This window comes from Etheostoma cragini, chromosome 12 (genome assembly GCF_013103735.1).
Source record: "Etheostoma cragini isolate CJK2018 chromosome 12, CSU_Ecrag_1.0, whole genome shotgun sequence".
Lineage (NCBI taxonomy): Eukaryota > Metazoa > Chordata > Actinopteri > Perciformes > Percidae > Etheostoma > Etheostoma cragini.
Genome location: NC_048418.1, coordinates 9,669,301 through 9,689,503, shown reverse-complemented (window position 1 = coordinate 9,689,503; position 20,203 = coordinate 9,669,301). Strand labels below are relative to the sequence as shown.

The window sequence follows — 20,203 nt, the reverse complement described above, 5'->3', positions numbered from 1 at the left end:
GGGGGGGGGGGGGGGGAGGAGTAAGGGTGGAGGAGGAGGGGTTTGTCAAGGATGCAGAATGGTGGAGAAAAACACAGAAGGCTGACGGAGGTGGTCTCCCATCACAAGAGTTCGTACTGCCGCAGGTGCATTCTCTGGATGATGTCCCGGCAGTCGTTGAACACCCGCCGGATGTTCTCTGTGTCCACGGCGCAGGTGAAGTGGGGGTAGCAGTAATGTCTTCCGTCGCCACTCGCAGTGCTGATCCGCTGAAGACAACAGACGAGACAAAAGGGGATGAAATATAATATGAGCCGGGTTCAGGTGTGCTGCTTTCCTGTTTCCTTTCCTTTAAAGTATCACATTATGTTTTTTTTTTTTATTATTTATAATAAAAGCTCTTCCATCAGATAAAGTTAGACCACTTCCTGACTCTGTAACGTCATGTTTGAGCCATCTGGGAAATAGTCCTTCACCATCTGTGACATAAAACATGGCAAAAAATCTACATATCAGTCAGGACTGTGGCTTCAATTAAAATACAGATCCTAAAAAAATGTAATCTTGCTTCATGGTGTTAAACTAACATGCTTTTCTCTTTTAGACCAGCTGACACCCTTTATCATGTCTACTGTCGAGGGTTTAAGTTTACCAGTGACTCCAAAATGATGACTTCTTGGGAATATACCATTCTTTCCCTGGGACTGCAGATTATTAAACATAAAATAACATTGATTCTAATTTTCTGATTTTATTCCAAAAAGATTATGTGGCAATGCTTATTTTAGTACAATAGTTTCTTTTCAAAGTACATAAAATACAAACCATACAGAATAATTTCATCCTCTGCTTTAAGTCTGATTGGATTAATGGGAGCGTCTGACCATCTTTATAAACGTGCTTATACTGCTGTTATTCTGCTCATATACATTAATGAAGTTTGGAGAAGTAGAGTTTTGATATACAAACGCACAAACACACAAAAACAGTCATGCAATAATCCCAGGATCTCTTAAGTATTTTCCCAAGAAACAAGGAAAAGGAAATTTCCACTATTTAACCCTCCTGCTGTCCCTACGAGAAAGTGACAAAACTGACCTCCAGTGCCAAACAACTACAGCCCTATATTAGAAAAAATTAAACCAATGTTGGTTATTATTAAGCTAAATCACCTGTGCCATTATTGTTTTAGTATAAAAGTAGACACTGGACATGAAGTGACAGAAGAGACTTGTGACAAACACCAGTTTGATATCAAAATAAAGAAGTTAGGTGTCAGAGTTTTGTGTTGACCTTAGAAACAGTATCAACATAATGCATGTTACAGGAAACAACTCTATATTCGCTGAAGAACACTGTTAAAAAGCTTCAGAAAAAGCAAGTGGGTTTAAAATTAAGATTATTACGCAGGATGTACAGCAACATAACTGGTTGCTAACATCCACTGTTCTTCAGCAGCTCGTCTGCAGACGTCGTGTCCTAATGGGAAAGTACCAACGAGCCGAACAGTTTTATCAAGTTCAAAGCAACATAAAATGCATAGTTGGCATTTGTTTTTGGCAGCACGGAGTATAAAACACTTGAGTTATGAATTAACAAGATGATACTATTCCTTGGTGGACATTCATTAACTTCAGCTCACTTTGAAAATGTCCAGAAATACAGATATACTTACAAGAAACTCGTCTCGGATAAAGAACTTGGCTCTCGTCACTCTTGGGTCTTCACCAGGTTCAGGAGTTGCTAAAAAAACAAAAACAGATTCACAGTTCAACCCTGACCCTGACACCGTTAATTAAGTATTAGTCCTTAAGATATTTCAGCGGGGCACAAACCTTCATTTGGTATGGTGTAGCGAGCGTATTCGGGGAAGTAGTCTTCAATTTTGGATTTTCCAGCTAATACTTTCTCAGCCAGCATGTCCTGCTTGTTCAGGAATAATATGACCGATATAGTGCGTAACCATCTGAAAAACAACAACAAAATTCATGCTAGGCATTTCTTTTATTTAAAACAATTAGACCCTGCTTTTTAAAAATGTGCTTAAACTAAGTTAAGAGATCAAGATTAATAATGAAAGCGCCGTTTCTTAATTTATTTATTTTCTGGTATACTTTTCCCTTGCTGGCTGACCAACTACATGCTGGAGTCGAAACCGGAATGCTATGCATTTTGTTTCAACAGCTATATGGATTTCCAAAGTACTACCTTCTTTATTTACTTCTTTGGTCTCAAAGAAAAGTGTTTAAAAAGATTTCGGTTAAATTAAAGTGTATATTAAAGCTGTAGGAGACCAGTGCTTCTGGCCCCCTAAAGTCTGCAATGGAGGTAGTGAGTAAAATATTAAAATGGACAGTAGTTAAAAAAGAAAAGCAGCACTTGGCTGACCAAGTTGAGTATGAGAGGTTAAATTCTACATTACTGATTACATGCATATGTTCTAGGGCTGTAATCTCCCAGTTGACTGGTCGATTTATTGGTCGATAAGTTCTGGCTCGAACAAAATTCTGATTGGTCGATTTTTTGCCGTGTTATTTCATCAGGTGGAAGCATAGACCGTTATGGTCTATGAGTGGAAAGCACTAATTGCTAATGGGGGTGTTATCGGAGCATCACTGTTTCACAGGTAACAGTCTGTCTTTAGAACACCCCCTTTGTTTACACTCTCTTTTGGATTAGCCCAACCCACTGGGGACAGATTGAAGAAAGAACTAGAAAGCCTTGTTTTAGTGGTTTACTGAATATTTATTTAATTGTGAGTGTTTAATTTCCAGTCAGTCCTCCTCTACCATGTCGAAGACATCGCCAGTGTGGCAGCATTTTACAAAAATACATAACGGAAAAAAGTTGAATGCAAAGTTTGCAAGTAACAGTTTGCATATCTTAGCTCGTCTTCAAACATGGCATATCACCTAAAAACGGTACGCTAACTTTTCTGCGTTAGGTTGCCCTGTCTGTTTGGAGTAGGCTATATGAACATATCAGAATTGGCATATTTCATAGTCTAATAATTGTTTTATAACTACCAGCGCACCCACCCACAACTACGGTAGCGCCCCCCCGGACCCCGCTGGATGTTAAGCCTCTACCATCCAAATGCAAAAATAATATCAAGGAAGGAATTGTCAACTTTATTTCTCAGGATATGAGGCCCATTGCTGTTGTGGTAGGCTGTGGTTTTAAGAACTTGTTAATATACAGCGCCAGAACGCCACACCACACCTCCTCCGTGCAAGGACATGCAGAGCGCTAATGCAGCGCTGTCAGAGCGGACAGACGAGTGGCATTTCAGTGCAAAATAATTAGGTCAAAAACTATTTATTATAGTGCAAATAGCCTACAAGGACAAGTACTGCGGGACAGTACAGTTAATTAATCTAACGGGGTTTTTTCCGCCCCTCCGCACCCCCCCAGTCGAAATTTCATGACTTTAGTTGACCAAGATTTTCTTTGGTTGATTACAGCCCTAATATGTTCAGTTGATTTAAGTTCCTGAAATACAGCAGAGAAAGCCCTCCTGAGCTCAAATTTCATTCGTGTTTCGGACTCACCTGTTGTTCCAAATACTGCGGAAGAGGTCCAGGGCTTCCCGTAGCCTGTTGGTGTTATTGTCTTCCCTTATTACCATGTTGTAGCTGCTGCTGGCCACCACGAAGATGATAGCAGTGACGTCTAGAATAGGAGGAGAGGAACTGCATTAGGACACCTCCCTGACATCACGTGTGTGTAGGAATAACCCCAAAATAAGAGGTGTTGTAAGGCTAAAGCTGGCAGAAAATACTTTAAGACAACAAGATGTGATGGGAGGAGAATGTGTTGTTGGTCAAGGACGTACAGTGTGGCTATTTGAAGAAGAAGAAACACAACAAAAAGGCTGAAAGTCTCACCGTTAAAGCACTGGATCCATTTTCTCCTTTCATCTCTCTGGCCTCCAACATCAAACATGCTATGGAGGAGACAAAATACTAGGTCAGACGAAGACACAACAACATACTCTCTACTGCCCTCTTTATTCAAAGAGTTGAAATTTCTTATACATTTTTTTTTTAGATCTGTTTCCTGTCTTGAGCTAAATCAGGTCTGGTTTGCAAAAATAGATCCTAGATCTTAATGGGACAAGTCTGGATACATGGATAATCAATTAATGAACACATAGTGTGAAAACATTACAGCGTTATTTACACATACTACTCAGTACCCTGTATGGATGTTTGGAAGTCATCAAAGCTGAATAATGAGAAATGCACACCCAAAGGGAAGTCATGTCCCAGAGCTGTTATATCAATCATTCAGGATGATATAATTTGATACAAAGGCCCGTTTCAGATGGTAGAATAAGTCTGTTGTGTCTGCGACTGCGGAAATGGGTCATCTCATCTTACATCATCATGCTCTTATAACCGAAACCAATGGGCAAGAACTTTCAACTGGTATAGAAATCATAGCATTTTAGGCAATAAGATTTACGCTCTTTCCATCTCAGCTTCCAGCCACAGAGCAGGTTGGGTTCAGTATTTTGTTCATTTTATTACGAGGGACAAACTTATGTTCATGAAGGTGATATGCATAATGCTGCAAAAAGGAGGCCCGGTCAGAAGTTTTTTTAAAAGCATGTCACCGTCAAATTATTCCCAGAAACTGGAAAACGCCTATAAAGCCTCCTTTTCAGGAATGGGTGAATTAGGAGAAACTGCTAATGAAAGAGTGCAGACAACATTGAAGATAAGTGGGGCGTGTATATATTTCTTTTTATAAAAAGGTCCTATTTCTAAGAAAGCTGCTTTGTATTTTAGTAGAACCCTCTGGGTTTGGGTGGGTAGAACTGGGAAATTGTGATGTTCTTTATTTGGAAGTAGGCTTTATTTTTTTTCTAATTCACAGTAGTACTGATGTTCGATAAAAAGATAAAAACCATACATCATAAAAAAGTATCCATGTTCTACAGTGGATTTTTGGGCCACTTACATGATTACAAATGTATGTTGTCAGTTAACAAGCTATTTGGCAAATTATAGAAATGAATGTGACTTGCTTTACTTTCTGGGAATTATCAGCATGGATGGTGCATGTCTTTGACCAAGCTGAATGCTCGGGCAAAAATGTATGCAGTAAAGACTGAACTTTTAACTAAGGGAAACGCATCTTTATCATTTACGTATGTCCGAGTGAAAGCTTAGCAAGACTTACTGAAAGTTCACTTTGTCTACTTGGAACCTCGTCTCGAAAATCCCTGATGTTAACACTCGGCAGCGTAGCAGGTCCTGTAGAACATGGGAATGAAGACGTATCCAATTCAGTCAAATTTAAGACAAGCAAGCTTTTGGGGGTAATTTACAAACATATTGGGACATTATTGGGAGGACTGACCTGGTCCGTTGGTGTGTAGTCGTTCTGTCTTACAGAGTCAATTCTGTCCAGGAAACTGCAAAGAGAGAAACAGAACAGACTTAGACTTTGCACTAAGGTCTATTAAATTCTATATGCTTTAGGAACATGAAAGATATTAAGATTCAACTACATCAAACAGTTCAATGTCACTACGTATGAAAACTGGGAAATTAATCCGATTAGTCTCCATGAGTACTGATTTCTAATCCAAATAATCAAAGACCCAAAGCTCATCTCACAGAAAAACCCAAGGCCTCTTTAAACAGTCACAACACAATCGTATAGATTTATTTCAACCCATTAACAGCAATCTTCAAATCTGATCACATGTCAACATTCGTGAAACGTATCTCTTGTGCTGCGTCAGTTTAGACTGTTATTTAGACAAAAGGCAGCTGCCATGTCTGACTCCCTGTCGAGGCTCGGTAGGCCGGTGTTAAGGTAGCTGGTTGCCACAAGAGGGCAGGGCTGCTCAGTCTGGGCTATTTTGGTCTGTCTCTAGCCAGAGTGATTACATAAGGCGGTTATTGTGGAGGTTAGACAGCTTGCTGTTGCCTTCTCTTCACTACTGAGAGAGCATGTGCAGCAGCAGCAGCAGCAGCAGCAGCAGCAGCTGGACCTCTCTGCAGCATAGCAGGCTCAGGACACCGAGGCTGGGGACACACAGTCACACAGGCCCCTGGATGATCTGAATCACACAATTTAAAGACCCCAACAATGCTTGCCCAAAATGTATAAATATATGTGTATAAAGAAAAAGCTCCATTAGTACAATGTTGTGAGAAAAGCACTAGACAGGTATTTATGGTACATTATGATACATGATCAAAGCTTTACATCTAGTCAAATATATACATACTTTATCAGGTCTCTCCGGAAAAGTTAGCTATTTAGCTTTCTGTCACCCGAACTGAATTACGACAGTGGACCCCACCAGAGCTCCAAAATAACAGGGGCCCGAAGCAAAAAGGCCCTTGAAAATTCTAATGGTTCAAACATGTTTGCCAGCATGAAATGCAAATGTAATGCAAAAATCAATCAACAACTATTTTGACATTTGTTTAGTTGTTTCAAATTAGTTTTGAAGCAAAAAAAAGCCAAACGTGTGATGGTTCCAACATCTAAAATGTGACATAGAAAATGTCTACCAAACAATTGATCAATAAAGAAAATAATCAACAGATTAACTGATAATGACAAGAAATTGCTAGTGTCAGCTCTATGTGTTGCTCAAGATTATTCCTAAATAAATCATAATCACTACTAAGGAGTAGTCCAGGCCACACAGCCATGATATTAACAACAATACTATTAAATAAAATAGTATGGAGAGAATGGTACAAATGAGGTAAAAAGACGTAGCAGAGGAGATAAAAATGCATCAGGCATTTCTGGATGAGAAGAGTTCCCAGCCTAGAGCTGAAGTTGGTGAGTGAATCCAGTATGTACGTTAGCATATCTCATCATCCTTAGTTTTTTACGCATACCGTCTGTAGTTTCAGGATGGAGACAGTTGACGCGGCTACAGCAAACCTGATGCACATTAGATCAGAAAGTCAGGGTTTTTGATGTAGATGGTTGACAGTTCCTTTTTCAATTCAACCTTAAAAAAGTATCCCTCTCAACACAGCCATGCAGAATTAAGTAAGCCGAGAATGAACGCTCTATTATGAACCATTAAATAACATAGATACAGCTCATGTGCTCTGACAACAATGTTTTCATCAGAAATACTTTATTTCTGCCTCATACAGTCCACACAAAAGTAGAAGTAAGACTATTTCTGAAAGTGCACTGCACTTTCTCATACAGAATAGATCTATCTACAATATCACTAGACATAACAGTATTTAGGAAAGGAAGGGATCATTTAAAATGAGTTTCTATGAGGAAATGTCACGCAAAATGAACTATTCGTTGTTTTTGTTAACTTGTTGATTTAGTTAGAACAATGTCACAAAAAAGACAAGTGCACGCCACATGTTGCTGCAGACTAAAGTGACATCTACAAATTGCTTATTTCTTCTTTTAGTGCATGCTACACTATGTACTCATTAACCAGACGAGGTATGTGTGGCAAGTCATCTCCCCAAGCTGATCAGAGTAATCCAGTATGAAAAACTCCAGCAATTCTCCACACCTTAGTGTTACAAATTGACCTTTGGACAGTTGTTACCTTCTTTCTTAAGACCTTTAACACCTAAACCTGAAGCTTAGACACCCTGAGGAGTTTATGACCACTAGTTATACTGCAGAGCCGTGTTTTTTCCACTTGTGACACCTCATCATAGTTGCTAATGTGCACATGTTGTGAGAAGTATAACTGAAGTTTGATTTTCTCCTCTCAGATTGATTCATGCTTATAATGTTTATAACTCCTGGAGGGCAGTAATAATTAAATACAATTGGTGTCTCACAATTAAGAAGCTGTAACTAGGAACCTTTCTCAATCAACTAATCAATGAGCAATAATCAATTTCTGTTCCAGCTCTATAATAAAGAGTGCATTTTAATAAGAAAGTAAATGAAAAAGTTTTTGCTTTTAAAAAACTGCACACCAAATAGAGAGGAAAACACAAAGTCTGTGGTCAAACTCAGCAACATGCACAAATGTACAATGGCATCATGTTCGTACAAGAGCCACAATTAGCAAATCACACAATCTATTTTGAAATGAGTACTTCCTTGGAACCAAGGCGAACACAACCAGCCAACCCATTATGCTGCACTGTATTTGACAAGACACAATATACAGTTGAGTATCACACACACTCATCTCCCCTGAAAAACATGAGAAAAAAAACAAAATCTCCAGCTTTTGCCCCATCACTGCAACAATGTGAGAGTATTTTTAGTGAGCCTTGCTTGCAGAAACATAGCTAGGTTATAATTACTGAGCAATTTGTGACTGCCATGTGACAGAAGTACTATTGGTAGCACACTGGAGGGCCAAATATAGTCCTTTTACCCAGCAAGAAAAAAAGAACAAGGGTCCTGGATCTAGGAAAAAAATGCAGAAAAGATAACGTTGATTACCAAGTGGCGATCCAGATAATGCCTTATCATAAGTTTTGGGTGCAGTTTTCAGACGCTACGGCTGTTCTGGTCGAGTGCTACAAAAAGACAAGCTGGGCTTTAGCTCCGGGGAAATATTTGGTTTGTGTTGGTTCCTTCAACTTCCTCTTAGATCTATCTTCTGGAGGCATCAGGGATTGTTATGTTATGTGGTTGTTTTGTCAGGTTTGTGGATTCAAGGGGTAACAGGCCACCAGTTTTTCCACATTGTTCTTATGTGTACAGTACATACATGGTAAATTACAGTTTATAAAAACAAAAAGATCCAGTCGTTGATTGTGATTGGCTGAGCCACTTCCAGAGCCGTTGTCAAATACTCCATAAAAACACAGCTGTGACCACATCACAATTCCAGTATTACTGTGCCAATTAGTCCACCAGGACGTTAATGGTCAGAAGTACTCAAAGCTGTCATTCAACGAATGCAAAACAAAAACACAAAGATGCTGGCTAAATAAACAAAGAGAACCTACAGGAATTCCTGTTTAAGCAGCCAGTTAGAGCTCTATTGCTGCCACCCAATCCACCACTTTTATCTCCATACAAAGCGGACACCAACACCAACAACCTATGGTTAACTACGTTAACAATGTAATTTTATCTAGCTTGCGTGTTTGCATTTGTAGCCTATTATGCTCACTTTCTTTAGCTATGTTGTCACTTGCTAGCAATATAATTTTTGTCAGTTACTCAGCAAGTAACATAGCTACAGCTATGGGAAATGGGCATAATAGAGGCCAATGGTAGACATATTTGTTGTTATAATGTAAATTACAATATGATGAGAACTTTTTTTTTTCCCCCTTTCTTTCTCCTAACGTTAGATATACTAGAGAGCCCATGGGGGGGGGGGGGAACTTCATCTGGTCCATGTTGCCACGGATTTGTAAAACAGCCGGCACCGAGACAACCACTGCTTGACTAGCGTAATAGCATGCTTTCTACTGCGTCTGTGTGTTGCTTGGCAGCCATTCTGCTAAATGTCACTGAAGAGCTACATTGCTTGGCAGATGAAATATTATTTTTTTCAATAAATTACTACATTTATTGTTGCGGTGTGTTTATTTTATGAAACATTGTATGGGTTTATGTAGTTACTGTTTTATAAAAGCAAGAAGCCACATGAGGTCATTTCCCAAGGGGGTTTAAGGCAACGCCCCTTAGTTGTTGTAGATGTAAAACTGTAAACCACGGTCTCTCTGGGCTTTTAGCTTTACTATTATTATTAATAATAATATTAATAATAATAAATGTGTTGGTTTTTTTTCCACTTTAATGTATTTTCAAAACCATCACACCACATTAATCCAGCTATAATTTCACATGTATTTTTTACTAGTCCATGACAGTTTGTTCTTAATTGGCAGGTTGAGTAATTTCTCTTTTTTTAAACTGCACTACTGTCTTGTCTATTATAATCCCTCTTTTTCTGTCTGCGGGGCTGGGTTGTCTCTGTATTTAGCCCAAACACACTGTACTCATCCTGCGGGCCAGTCTGGGTTGCTATGTATAGGCCCTGGTGTGGACACAGTGGACAATATATTGACTTGGCCTGGTCTTTCTGTGTTGTTGGTCTCATCTTTCCATTAAACACACACACACACACACACACACACACACACACACACACACACACACACACACACACACACACACACACACACACACACACACACACACACAAAGAAGATGGTGGTATTGGAGCGGCGGGGGCATTAAAACGCTTCACACCGAGGCTTGGGGACATGGGTCACCCAGCTCCACGGGGGCTTCTCCCTGAACCAGAGCACTGACATAAGCTCTCATACCATTAGGTCGCTCTCGGAGAGCCACACCAAACAAACAACTAAACTAACATGCCTACATACAAATAAAGCCACAAACACAGTTAAGTAGCCAACTGCCAAAGAAGTGAACCAACTACAATTTCATTTCAAAGTGATTCAAAACAAATTGCTGCATCAAGATAACACATGCCCAAATAAATACAAAGAGCCAGTTGCGGATCTGTACAATAGTAAAAAGACAGTGAAAAGTTACAACAATGTTAGAGTAAGGACTGAAAAAAGTTCACTTCACACCAACCAACAGCTTGCAGCCTTGTGTTCATTTGATAATTGGGTTGACTTTTTACAAATAATGGACCATCTTTAATTAGCAGTGCAGAGGATCCAATCAATAGTTTCCATATTTTGAGCCGCTCAGGCCAGCATAATGGACTTTCACTTTAGTCTCCAACTGACTGGTGACAGCGCTTTAAAAACTCACTGCCGGACGTGGTAGCAGCACAAAAACTTTTCTAACTGGTGAAGCTTTATTTAAATGTTTTCTGTTGGGCCCGTACATATTTTCTGGTATCGTATATTTACTGTAACTTAGTTGTGTTTTATGTTTATTTTGCCATGAACAAAGAGGACAATTAAAAGTAACAATCCATGTCCTTAATTTGGAATAAATAGGAGAACAAAAACAGTATGAGCAGCGTTGTCCAACATTGCAGACTGAAAAAAGAATAGAGCACCACCTTAACTTCATTGATGGAAAATTGACGCCCAAGGGCATCAATGTACAGGCCAAACTGTTTGACAAACAATCTCTGGGAAGTGCAAAAGCAGAAACATGACAGTAACAACAATGACTGCCCATTATTCAACAGGACACTAAATAAACTGTTTACAACAAACAAAACAGGATCTCCACATCAAATCTTTGATAAGAGCTTACATTTTATTCAATTATGGATCCATGTCTCAATTACTTCTCTTTGTTATCTTTAAACTTTGTCTTAGAATAAATAAATATATAGTTTAAATGATATATAACAGAGTTAAGTAGCAAATCCTTACATTGGAGAAGATGTGCTCTTGCTTTAAAAAAATTATTAAAATAGTGCTGCTGCAATTTATCAAATAAATGACCAAGAAATGTAGCAGCACACAGAGTCACTCGCAGCAGGACAGTGTGAAGGTGGAGCTGTACAGGGTCCTGGTCACCTGGTGGAAAGATCTGAGCCCAGGGGTTCAACTTATCCATCCAAACAGGAACACTGTGCAGTTTGGGAGATAGATTTAAAACTAGACAAATCCATCAACGGCTCAGTGGGTACTTCCTAAATATAGGAGCAAGAACGGAGACACTCCTGAAAGTCAAACCAAATCTTGTGTAAACAAAAGTGCCTGCTTTATCTCAACGCCGCCAATTCGCCTTCCAGGGCCGCATCAAGTCATGGTTTTGAAAGGTGTTGTATAAAAATGTGAAATACATTGTAATGCCCTTTTGTCTCTGCTCAATGTCTACGTGGACCATTACATTACCTCTGCTTAAAATAACCTCAGCCTCCAAATTCAAACTACAGTGGGAACACAGGGACTCTGTCGGGTCTGAACCGTGCCCCATGCGTAGCTCCCAACAACAGTTCTCACAGTGAAATTGACTTATGGGTTTCTCCAAATGATGTTGAGGCTCAACATCGATACAATATCTGTCAGCTACTAAATTAGTCTGTGCCAAAAATAGAAAAGGAAATAAATATAGACTAATCAACAATATCAAGTAGGTTTCAATTCTCTCGCCCATAGACAACCACAGACTCCATGACAAATTAGTTGTTCGTTTCCGAAGTCAACTGGTGACCTGGTGAAAAAGAGCTTTTCCTCTTTTCCCTTAATCAAAAGTCAATAACCAATGACTTATATTAGACAAAGGAGTATACTGTATCAGTGCAGATTGCATAAGCCTGAACCCAGCCGTGCTGGCTGAACTGGGTCATGTTTAGAAATGAACCATATCCACAGAAGGAAATACATTCTCCATAACAAAAAGTGAAATAATTTCCTTTTCAACTCTAATTTTAAGATTTTAAAGAGGCAGATGATTCTCTGGCAGAACTGGAGCTGTTGAGGCCTGTGTGCTATTTGTGTAGTTCCCAAACAGCCCTCCGGGTGGCATCCCTTCGCTCCTGCTGCACACAGCCTCTCTTCCACACTGACCCTGCCTGCTTTTAGCAGCTGGGTTCCCATGGCAACCCCAGTTGGTCCATACCACTTCTCTCTCTCTTTCTCTCTCTATATATATTGTGTGTCACCCTGTGTGTGTGTGTGTGTGTGTGTGTGTGTGTGTGTGTGTGTGTGTGTGTGTGTGTGTGTGTGTGTGTGTGTGTTCGGTGGGAGGGCACAGTAAATTTAGGTTTATGAAGAAGACAGATTATTTTAGAGTGCCACCATCTCAAACACACAACCAAAAATAAGTCACATTTTCAGTAAGGGGTGGAATGTAATGTGTAGTCTGTAGTATGTAAAGAGACACAAGGTCTGTTACAAGGAGGCAGACACAGTGTCAGTTGTGATAATTATATACAGAGGAGTTATAGGAATTGAAAGCTGCACCGTGGGGATAATTGATAAAGATGTTAAATCTTAAAGCAGTCAATACGAGTGCCAAGTGATGGGCCCAGTTAAGGTAATGCCCACTGGAAATGACTCTTCATGATCAAGTGGTTACTGTAAACTGTGGTGATGTTGTGACGGCTTCTATAGAGAAATCTACACATCCTCAATGCTCAAAGGTTAAAAAAAAAAAAACACAGCGGCTTTATGCGCGCTGAGCTGAAGCTAGTCAATAAATTACCAATGTAGTCATTTCTGTTACGCCACGGATCAGGGGAAATGGATTTGGAGTGATTTGATGGGATATTTGTACAGCGTAATGTGTGTTCAGTGTTTTTGCCAACAATTAGATGAGAACAGTTGAGTCAAAGGGCCTAAAGAGAAGTTTTGGTCAACTTGCTATTTAGTAAAATGTTATCACTCACTAGTAAAGCCCACTGATGTTACAGACCCCATCATCTTACTCCACTGCTACACAACTCTGAAATACCCTAAGCATAATGTCAAACATTGCTTTAAAAAAAAAAGTGACTAATACTCAAAAACACAAACCTACTTCTAGAATCACTTATACAACAACAACAACAACAAAAAACACCTAATCCAGACAATCTAGAGGATGGGACAATAACATTAATTTGGGTTTTAGAAAGAACTTAAAGGATTTAGTGACTACCAAAATAGTTGGCAATTCATTTTATATATGATGGACTAATCGATTTGTTTATGCTTAGATTCCGGTGTTTATGCTCCGGCAGCTATAGAAAGTCAAATTAGCAAGCAACAAAGCTACACAAAAGAATATATAAGTACATTATGCCTTTGAGGATGTGTAATGGAAATATATTTATAAATACATATGGTTTTAAAATACAGTATCAGTCTGAAGAACCACATCAGCATACAAAGAAGAAACAGATTTTCCCTTAGCAGAATGTTTTGTCAGGATACTTTAAGATGGGGTCTTTATCTATCTGGTCAGTATGGAGAAGCTGCAGAATCTCAGGTTAAGAATGCCTACAACAATAAATCATCCAACCGAACTGCCCCAACCATGGCTTGTTCTGGAGCCAAATGTTTACTTAAGTTAGCCTCCAAGCTACCTCCTTCACCCTGGCCTGATAAAACGGCCAACAGCTCAAACTGTCTAGGCAAACAAACCGCTGTGACAGAAAAATAAAAAAGGTTTCTATAAATAGCTTTGTGCCCCCCTCTGACCACATTCCAGAGGAGGTGAAAGTTGAGGCTTGTTTGACTAGTGGCAGAGTTGGAAAGGAGACCTTTTTCCTGGGTGTGGCTGGACAACGCTAACTGCTAGCCTCACTGCTAGCCAGGCCCACATGGTACACAACCTGACCTACAGCACACAACCAGGCCAACCTCTGGGCAGGCACTAAGGGATTGAGAGACCCCATGTGATACAAAACATGCTAATGTCAATGCTAAACACACATTGTCATATGTCTTTTGATGGATTTTTGCCTCACTTCAAGTCTGCTGCTGCTCACTCTGATATGAACAGGGAGAGAGTGTGGAGCTGGGAGCCCCTGTCTGATTAGACAGCAAAATGTCTCCTTGAGTGTCAAACCCCACTTTGATCAACACACACACACACACACACAAACTTTAGCAGTGGCATAAATGGTTAAGCTTCTTGTGTGTGTGTGTGTGAAGTGAGGGAGACAGAGCGAGCAGGAAACCATTAAAGGTGCATTCATACACTCGCAATGATTTGTTTTATGTCATTAAGAGAGGACAAGGTGTAGCCAGGCAGTGCGTAGTTGCTCACACACACAAAACCAACACAGAGGCGTTTTGTGTCTCACCTTCTGCTACAGACCTTCCCTTTGTTTACAGCGCATTGCCGGGATACTCCCTTTGATTCGGCTGCGCACACGTGACCCTCCGCCAGTTTCTGCTCTGCAGTGCTGCTGCTAAAAATAGCCTCAGCTTGCCCTGGCTCCACAGCTAGTTTACATAAGCTCTAAGGGGGGTGGAAGGGGAGGGGGAGAAAAGGGAGCAACAGAGGGGGGAGAGAGAGGAGGGGGAGCCTCAGTGAAGAGAGAGGGAGAGAGGAGGAATAGGAGGAGGAGGGGGTCTCTGGACGACCATTCCACAATCTCTGAGTAGGGAACCTGCAGCGCCACTGCTGTCTTCCAGCAGTCTGTGCCTTTACACTCCTGGTCAACGGCAGGGTGTGTATGTATTTGTGTGTGGTGTGTGAGAGAGAGAGTTAGGTCTCTGTGTGTGTGTGTGTGTGCGTGTGTGCGTGTGTAGTCAGCACACAGTAACAGACTTGCAGATATCCGCCATTCACCAGCCTCGCTCTGTCTCTCTCTGTCCTTTAAAATGGACGCACATTTTAACCCAAAAATAAAAATCTATTTATAGATACAATTCCCCTTCTTTAAGTGGACCATAAATTCCCTTTTCTCTCGGCAGCACAGTTCATATTAAACATTCAGAGAAACTAACATGAACCTACAAACATCTAAACATGGCAAGATTTTGCTAATTTGATAGGTAAACTGAGATGAAAGTTACAGAACATGTTCTCAGGAATAAAGCAATTGTGGTGGATTATTTTATTTTTCCATACCTTTAGACATAGATTTTAAATATACTCAAAATGTGTATCGTTTTTAAATAGAGCAGTGCCTGCTTTCAAATGGGATCCAACTTATTGACTAAATTCAGGCTGTCAGAGCCTCTGGTCTCTAGAAACCAAATGAAAACACACTGGTAGTGTAGCTAATCTTGTGACATGTAGCATGCTATGCTGGGCAGCTAAAGGCTCTCTTAACTGTTTCCAAATGTCCGGGCAGGCTGAGAGCTTTCTAAAAACACAACATCTACAACTTTAAATAACATCCACAGTACATTAGAGCACTTACCTAATGGACAGAAAGCCATTAACAATTACAGTAACACTAAATCTCAGGCCCTATGGTAAATTTGAAGATGTTAAATGTCTCTCACACACACACACACACACACACACACACACACACACACACACACACACACACTTCATATAGGAAACAACATGTGTTCCGCAACATCCTCTCTGCTTTTGCCTTCTGGCCTCAAGAGAGGACTGAATAGATAGACAGAGAGCGCAAGAGAGAAAGAAGAAGAGAGAGTCAGTCCCACAGGGGGCTTTAACAACCTTAAGGACACTGGTTTGTGTAGACGGAGTCCCATTGAGCTTCCAGTAGATCAGATTCTACAGTTCAGGTCAAACCCCCTCCTTCCTTTTCTTCAGAAATCATGCACACAAACACATTTCCACACAGTCACAGATATATTCCAACACACACACACACACACACACACAGTGCCCTCTTTGATTATTCCTCAATCAGCTGACAGCAGGGTCATCTGATTTGAGCAAGCGACACAAAGGTTTTTCTTAATCTGGATTAAGGCATTTTATAAAGAGTTAAAGTAAAGTTATTATTTATTTATTTATTTATTTATTTTTACAATTGATGCAGTTATAATTAAGATTTGAATTGCGCTGTGGGGAACTTGTTAAAAGGCCCACAAAAAAGATAGAGAGATTTAATGGAACAAATCCATTTAGGCTATTTTTAAGTTTGTTAAATGGAAGTAACAACATCCTCATCATCTGTGCTTTTTTAGAACTTGGGATAATCGCCCTTGACGATTATCGGGGTGTTTTTGGCAGTTTGCAGATTATCTGTATCAGTGTTTTATTTGCCTGATAACAGATAAAGGTAATTCATTAAAATATGCGCTACTTTGGCTCTACTACAGCTCTGTGTCTGTCCCTCTGCTTCGGTTTAACTCACCATCGAGTCTGACCTAGTGTCCCGCCCACAACACTATCTGACTGACTCTCTGATACTGAGTATTAGAAAGTTTCTAATTTATAAGATAATTGCTTAAAGCGTTTAAAAAAGTTTTGTGTTGGAGTTTGTAACATTCCTAAATATTAAGTTGGATTTTAAGATTACATTTTTCACTGTAAATGTATATTGGTTCCAAATATCGCCCTTCGGTTTCATTAACTACTATAATCTGAGGAGGCACAATTCTTCACATGATCAGGAAGTGCTCTCCTATTGGTCAGTTCTGGAACAATATTGCATCCCAAATTTCCGCCTTGAGTAATGTTACTGTGCCAGTTACTGTCAATGTCTTGATTCTAAATGACCTGTCAGCCTTTCAGCGCTCAAGAACTCAAAAACGTGCTGTATTTGCTGGACTTACAGCTGCGATGAGAATGATTGCAACCCGTTGGAAACCACCTTATGATCTATCTATCCGTCCATGGACTTTTCCTTTTTGGATGTCGTGTTTATGGAACTCTACGGCGCGCATCCATGGAGTACCAGGAAAGACGCTGGACACTTAGCTCAGCATTGCTGAATCATTGAGGTCCGGGGTGTAGCCTTGTGCCGCCCTAACACGCGCATGTGTTTGGTCCCTTGTCATGTGTCTGTGTGTCTTTATGTGTGTGTATGTCTGTTTATTTATGTGTTTGTGTTGTTTTATCTCCCTCCCTGCCGTCTTTCCTCTCAGTCTTTTGGCCCTGGGACGCGTTACCCAGCTCTCAGTGCATTGTTTGTCACTGTGTATAACTTTTGAATATATTTTTAAAAAAGAAAAGAAAAAAAAAAAATACTATGAACGGTAGCAGTATCGGCCTATAAAAACCAGTATCGGTCAATCCCTATTTAGAACCAAAGCTTGTAATACATTATCCGAATTCCCACCAAATAAAAATCACACCAAATACATTGTTTTGTTCTTTCTTTAGGCAACTGAAAACATCATATTTCTTAATTTTGTCAACTGCTCCATAGCTAAAACAACATAGTTACTATGACATAGTTGGGATTCTACTCGCCTAAGCATTGCTAAAGTAGGCCTCTATGCGTAACTTGAAAACAGCTAGCTCTTTGGAACCAGGCTTATTCCGGGAAAAAAGCTTTCTTTCCAAAAGTTACATTGTTGGTGCTTGAAATGTTTGAGTTTGCTATAATGTAATGTCTGCCGTCTCACTTTCTTCATCGGTTCTTGAGCTGTACCGAGCATGGTGTTTGTCGGTGTAACAGTTAAAAGGGGTCCCCTCTCAATACACTATACAGTAGAGCCCTGCACAGGACTGTTTCCTTAATACCTTCCCACCTAGAAGCCAGGTGAAAACATGCTCGAGTCAGTCCGCAGGGCCTGAAGCCCCTGCAGAGAGCACTGTTTGCGTGTTTATTCAAGGTTTTATTAATATTAAACGTGTCGCCTATCCAAATTGCACCAACTTTGACTCTGCAGGTCCCTGGGTACTCGGCAAACACCCACCTAGCATGAAGTAGATTGGATGAATGGTTCTCGAGACATTCAAAGGACAAACATGCAGGCAGACAGACAGACAGCGACTCCTTGCTTTATAGTAAGATTACATTTTTCACTCAAACTGTGACTTCAGATTTCATTCTCAAATAATGCAAGCCCTAAACAATACAGTCCATTAAGGTTTAACACAACTTCAAATGTTGCTCTGGCTGCAGTGAGACAAACATTAAAGAAGTAAGAAAGCCATTTCTGTAACAGAACTGTAACCAATCTCAAACAAGTAATTACATTGAAATATAAACACACAGATTAGTTCAGACATGTAAGACGAGCCCAGACTCTGTCATAATTAGCCTCATCTGTTGGTTTTATACTGTGTAACATTAAAACATTGAGAAATGAAGCAACTTATTGGTGACAGGAAAAAGCAGCAGTGACATGCAACGGGTGTATAAATATCGCTCTCTCGGGCTCTTCTGTGAACAGAAGAGGCTTCTTATTGAGGAGATCCACTGTTTGCAAAACCCCTCTGTTTCTGCAGGCCCTTCAGGGGCCGGGGCTGGCTGACAATGCCAGCCATTCTTAGCACTTTACAGCCCCAGATGACTGTGTCAGTGGCCCCCGGGTTGGTGACAGAGTCCCGTGACCAGCACTTACCCCAGCCTAAGCCAAGATCCAGACCCAGCCTTGGATATGTCTATCCATAGTCCCATCTCCAGAACCCAGAGACTGCTGGAGCTCCGTCCCCTCCCAGCTTTACCTCTCCATCCTGGACCAACTCTACATCCTGACTTGTGATGTTGCTTGCGAATTTAAACATTTGTGATGCACTGAGACTCTTTAAGCAAAAATATCCATTAATCTTTTAAAGAGCTGCAACAATTATCAAACACAAGAGTTTAAATAATTAGTAGTTTTAGTTGCTTTTTAAGCATCAACACTGGTACTCAACTCAACTCCAATTTACAATCTGAATATTTGCTGTTTTCTTTCGGTGTAAAATTAGTCTTTTAGGTTTGTCCTGTTGGTCAGACCAAAAGAGAACATATCTAAAAATGTTGCTGAATGTGATTTAGATTTACCAGAGGTTTTCATTCCAATTCCCCCAGGAGTCAAGACATGTTGTTATTAACATCTTTTCTAAGTGTATGATGATGACACCCATTTTCCAATTCACTCTGAAAAGCCCCCACTTTCCCTCAGTACAAACCTTCCTCCTTCCATTTAATCCTTATTAGGATCAATGGCAATAGTGCCGAAAAATGTAAATTTCTCTGGACGGCTGATGCAAGAACAATCTGATATTTGTATGATTATGAAGGGTGAATCGGGGCCAAATCTCATATTCCTGTAGGTTTTCAAATGTGTTTATTTAGTGGTGTGTGGGGTGTGATTACCATAACCTTTAGATTGGATTATGGAGATAAATACAACAATAATAATAATAATAATAATGATCATATTAATAATAATAATAATAATAATAATAATAATAATATTGATTGAAACCACAGGGACCTTTAAAAGTATGACTAACACTGAGTAAGACAAGTATGGCCGCAAGTTGCGAATATTTCTATTATCCATTAATTTGCCAATTATTTGTTGGTTAATCAATTAATCATCTGGTCTATTAAATGCCAAAAATTGTGAAAAATCTCCAACACAATTTACTGAACCCCAAAGTAACATCTTCAAATTGTTTGCTTTGTCCGTCCAAAACTTAAAGATATTAACACTCTAAAGATATTTAGTATAGCATCACATGTAACAAAGAAAAGCATCAAATTCTCAAAATTGAGAAGCTTGAACCATGACATGTTTGGCATTTTTGTTTTAAAAATGACTTTATAGAATAAATGGTAGTAGTAAATATTTTCTTTTGTACACCAATCAATTAGTTCAATAATTGGTTCAGTTCTAATGTTAACTTGGATTAAATGCTGTTAAATTCATTCAGGTCACATACAACTTCTCTTATCTGCATCACTTGTTTCCTGCAGCCAGAAACTGAAAGCATACTGGTAACCTATTATTAGCTTTAGACAAAAAAACAT

General features: G+C 39.8%; 1 protein-coding gene across 2 annotated transcripts in view; it reads right to left on the bottom strand.

Moving 5' to 3' along the window:
- Positions 1-6: 6 nt before the first annotated feature.
- The window catches only part of LOC117954356 (guanine nucleotide-binding protein G(olf) subunit alpha), a 51,979-nt gene continuing 31,782 nt past the window's right edge, over positions 7-20,203 (bottom strand). For both annotated transcript variants that reach the window (XM_034888108.1, XM_034888109.1), the window contains exons 6-12: positions 5,347-5,401; positions 5,167-5,240; positions 3,867-3,925; positions 3,531-3,651; positions 1,815-1,945; positions 1,655-1,722; positions 7-248 (exon numbers count right to left, since the gene is read on the bottom strand). In XM_034888108.1, coding sequence (XP_034743999.1) covers positions 102-248; positions 1,655-1,722; positions 1,815-1,945; positions 3,531-3,651; positions 3,867-3,925; positions 5,167-5,240; positions 5,347-5,401 — 655 coding nt within the window. In that variant the 3' untranslated portion in view covers positions 7-101. The remainder of the gene's footprint in view (positions 249-1,654; positions 1,723-1,814; positions 1,946-3,530; positions 3,652-3,866; positions 3,926-5,166; positions 5,241-5,346; positions 5,402-20,203) is intronic.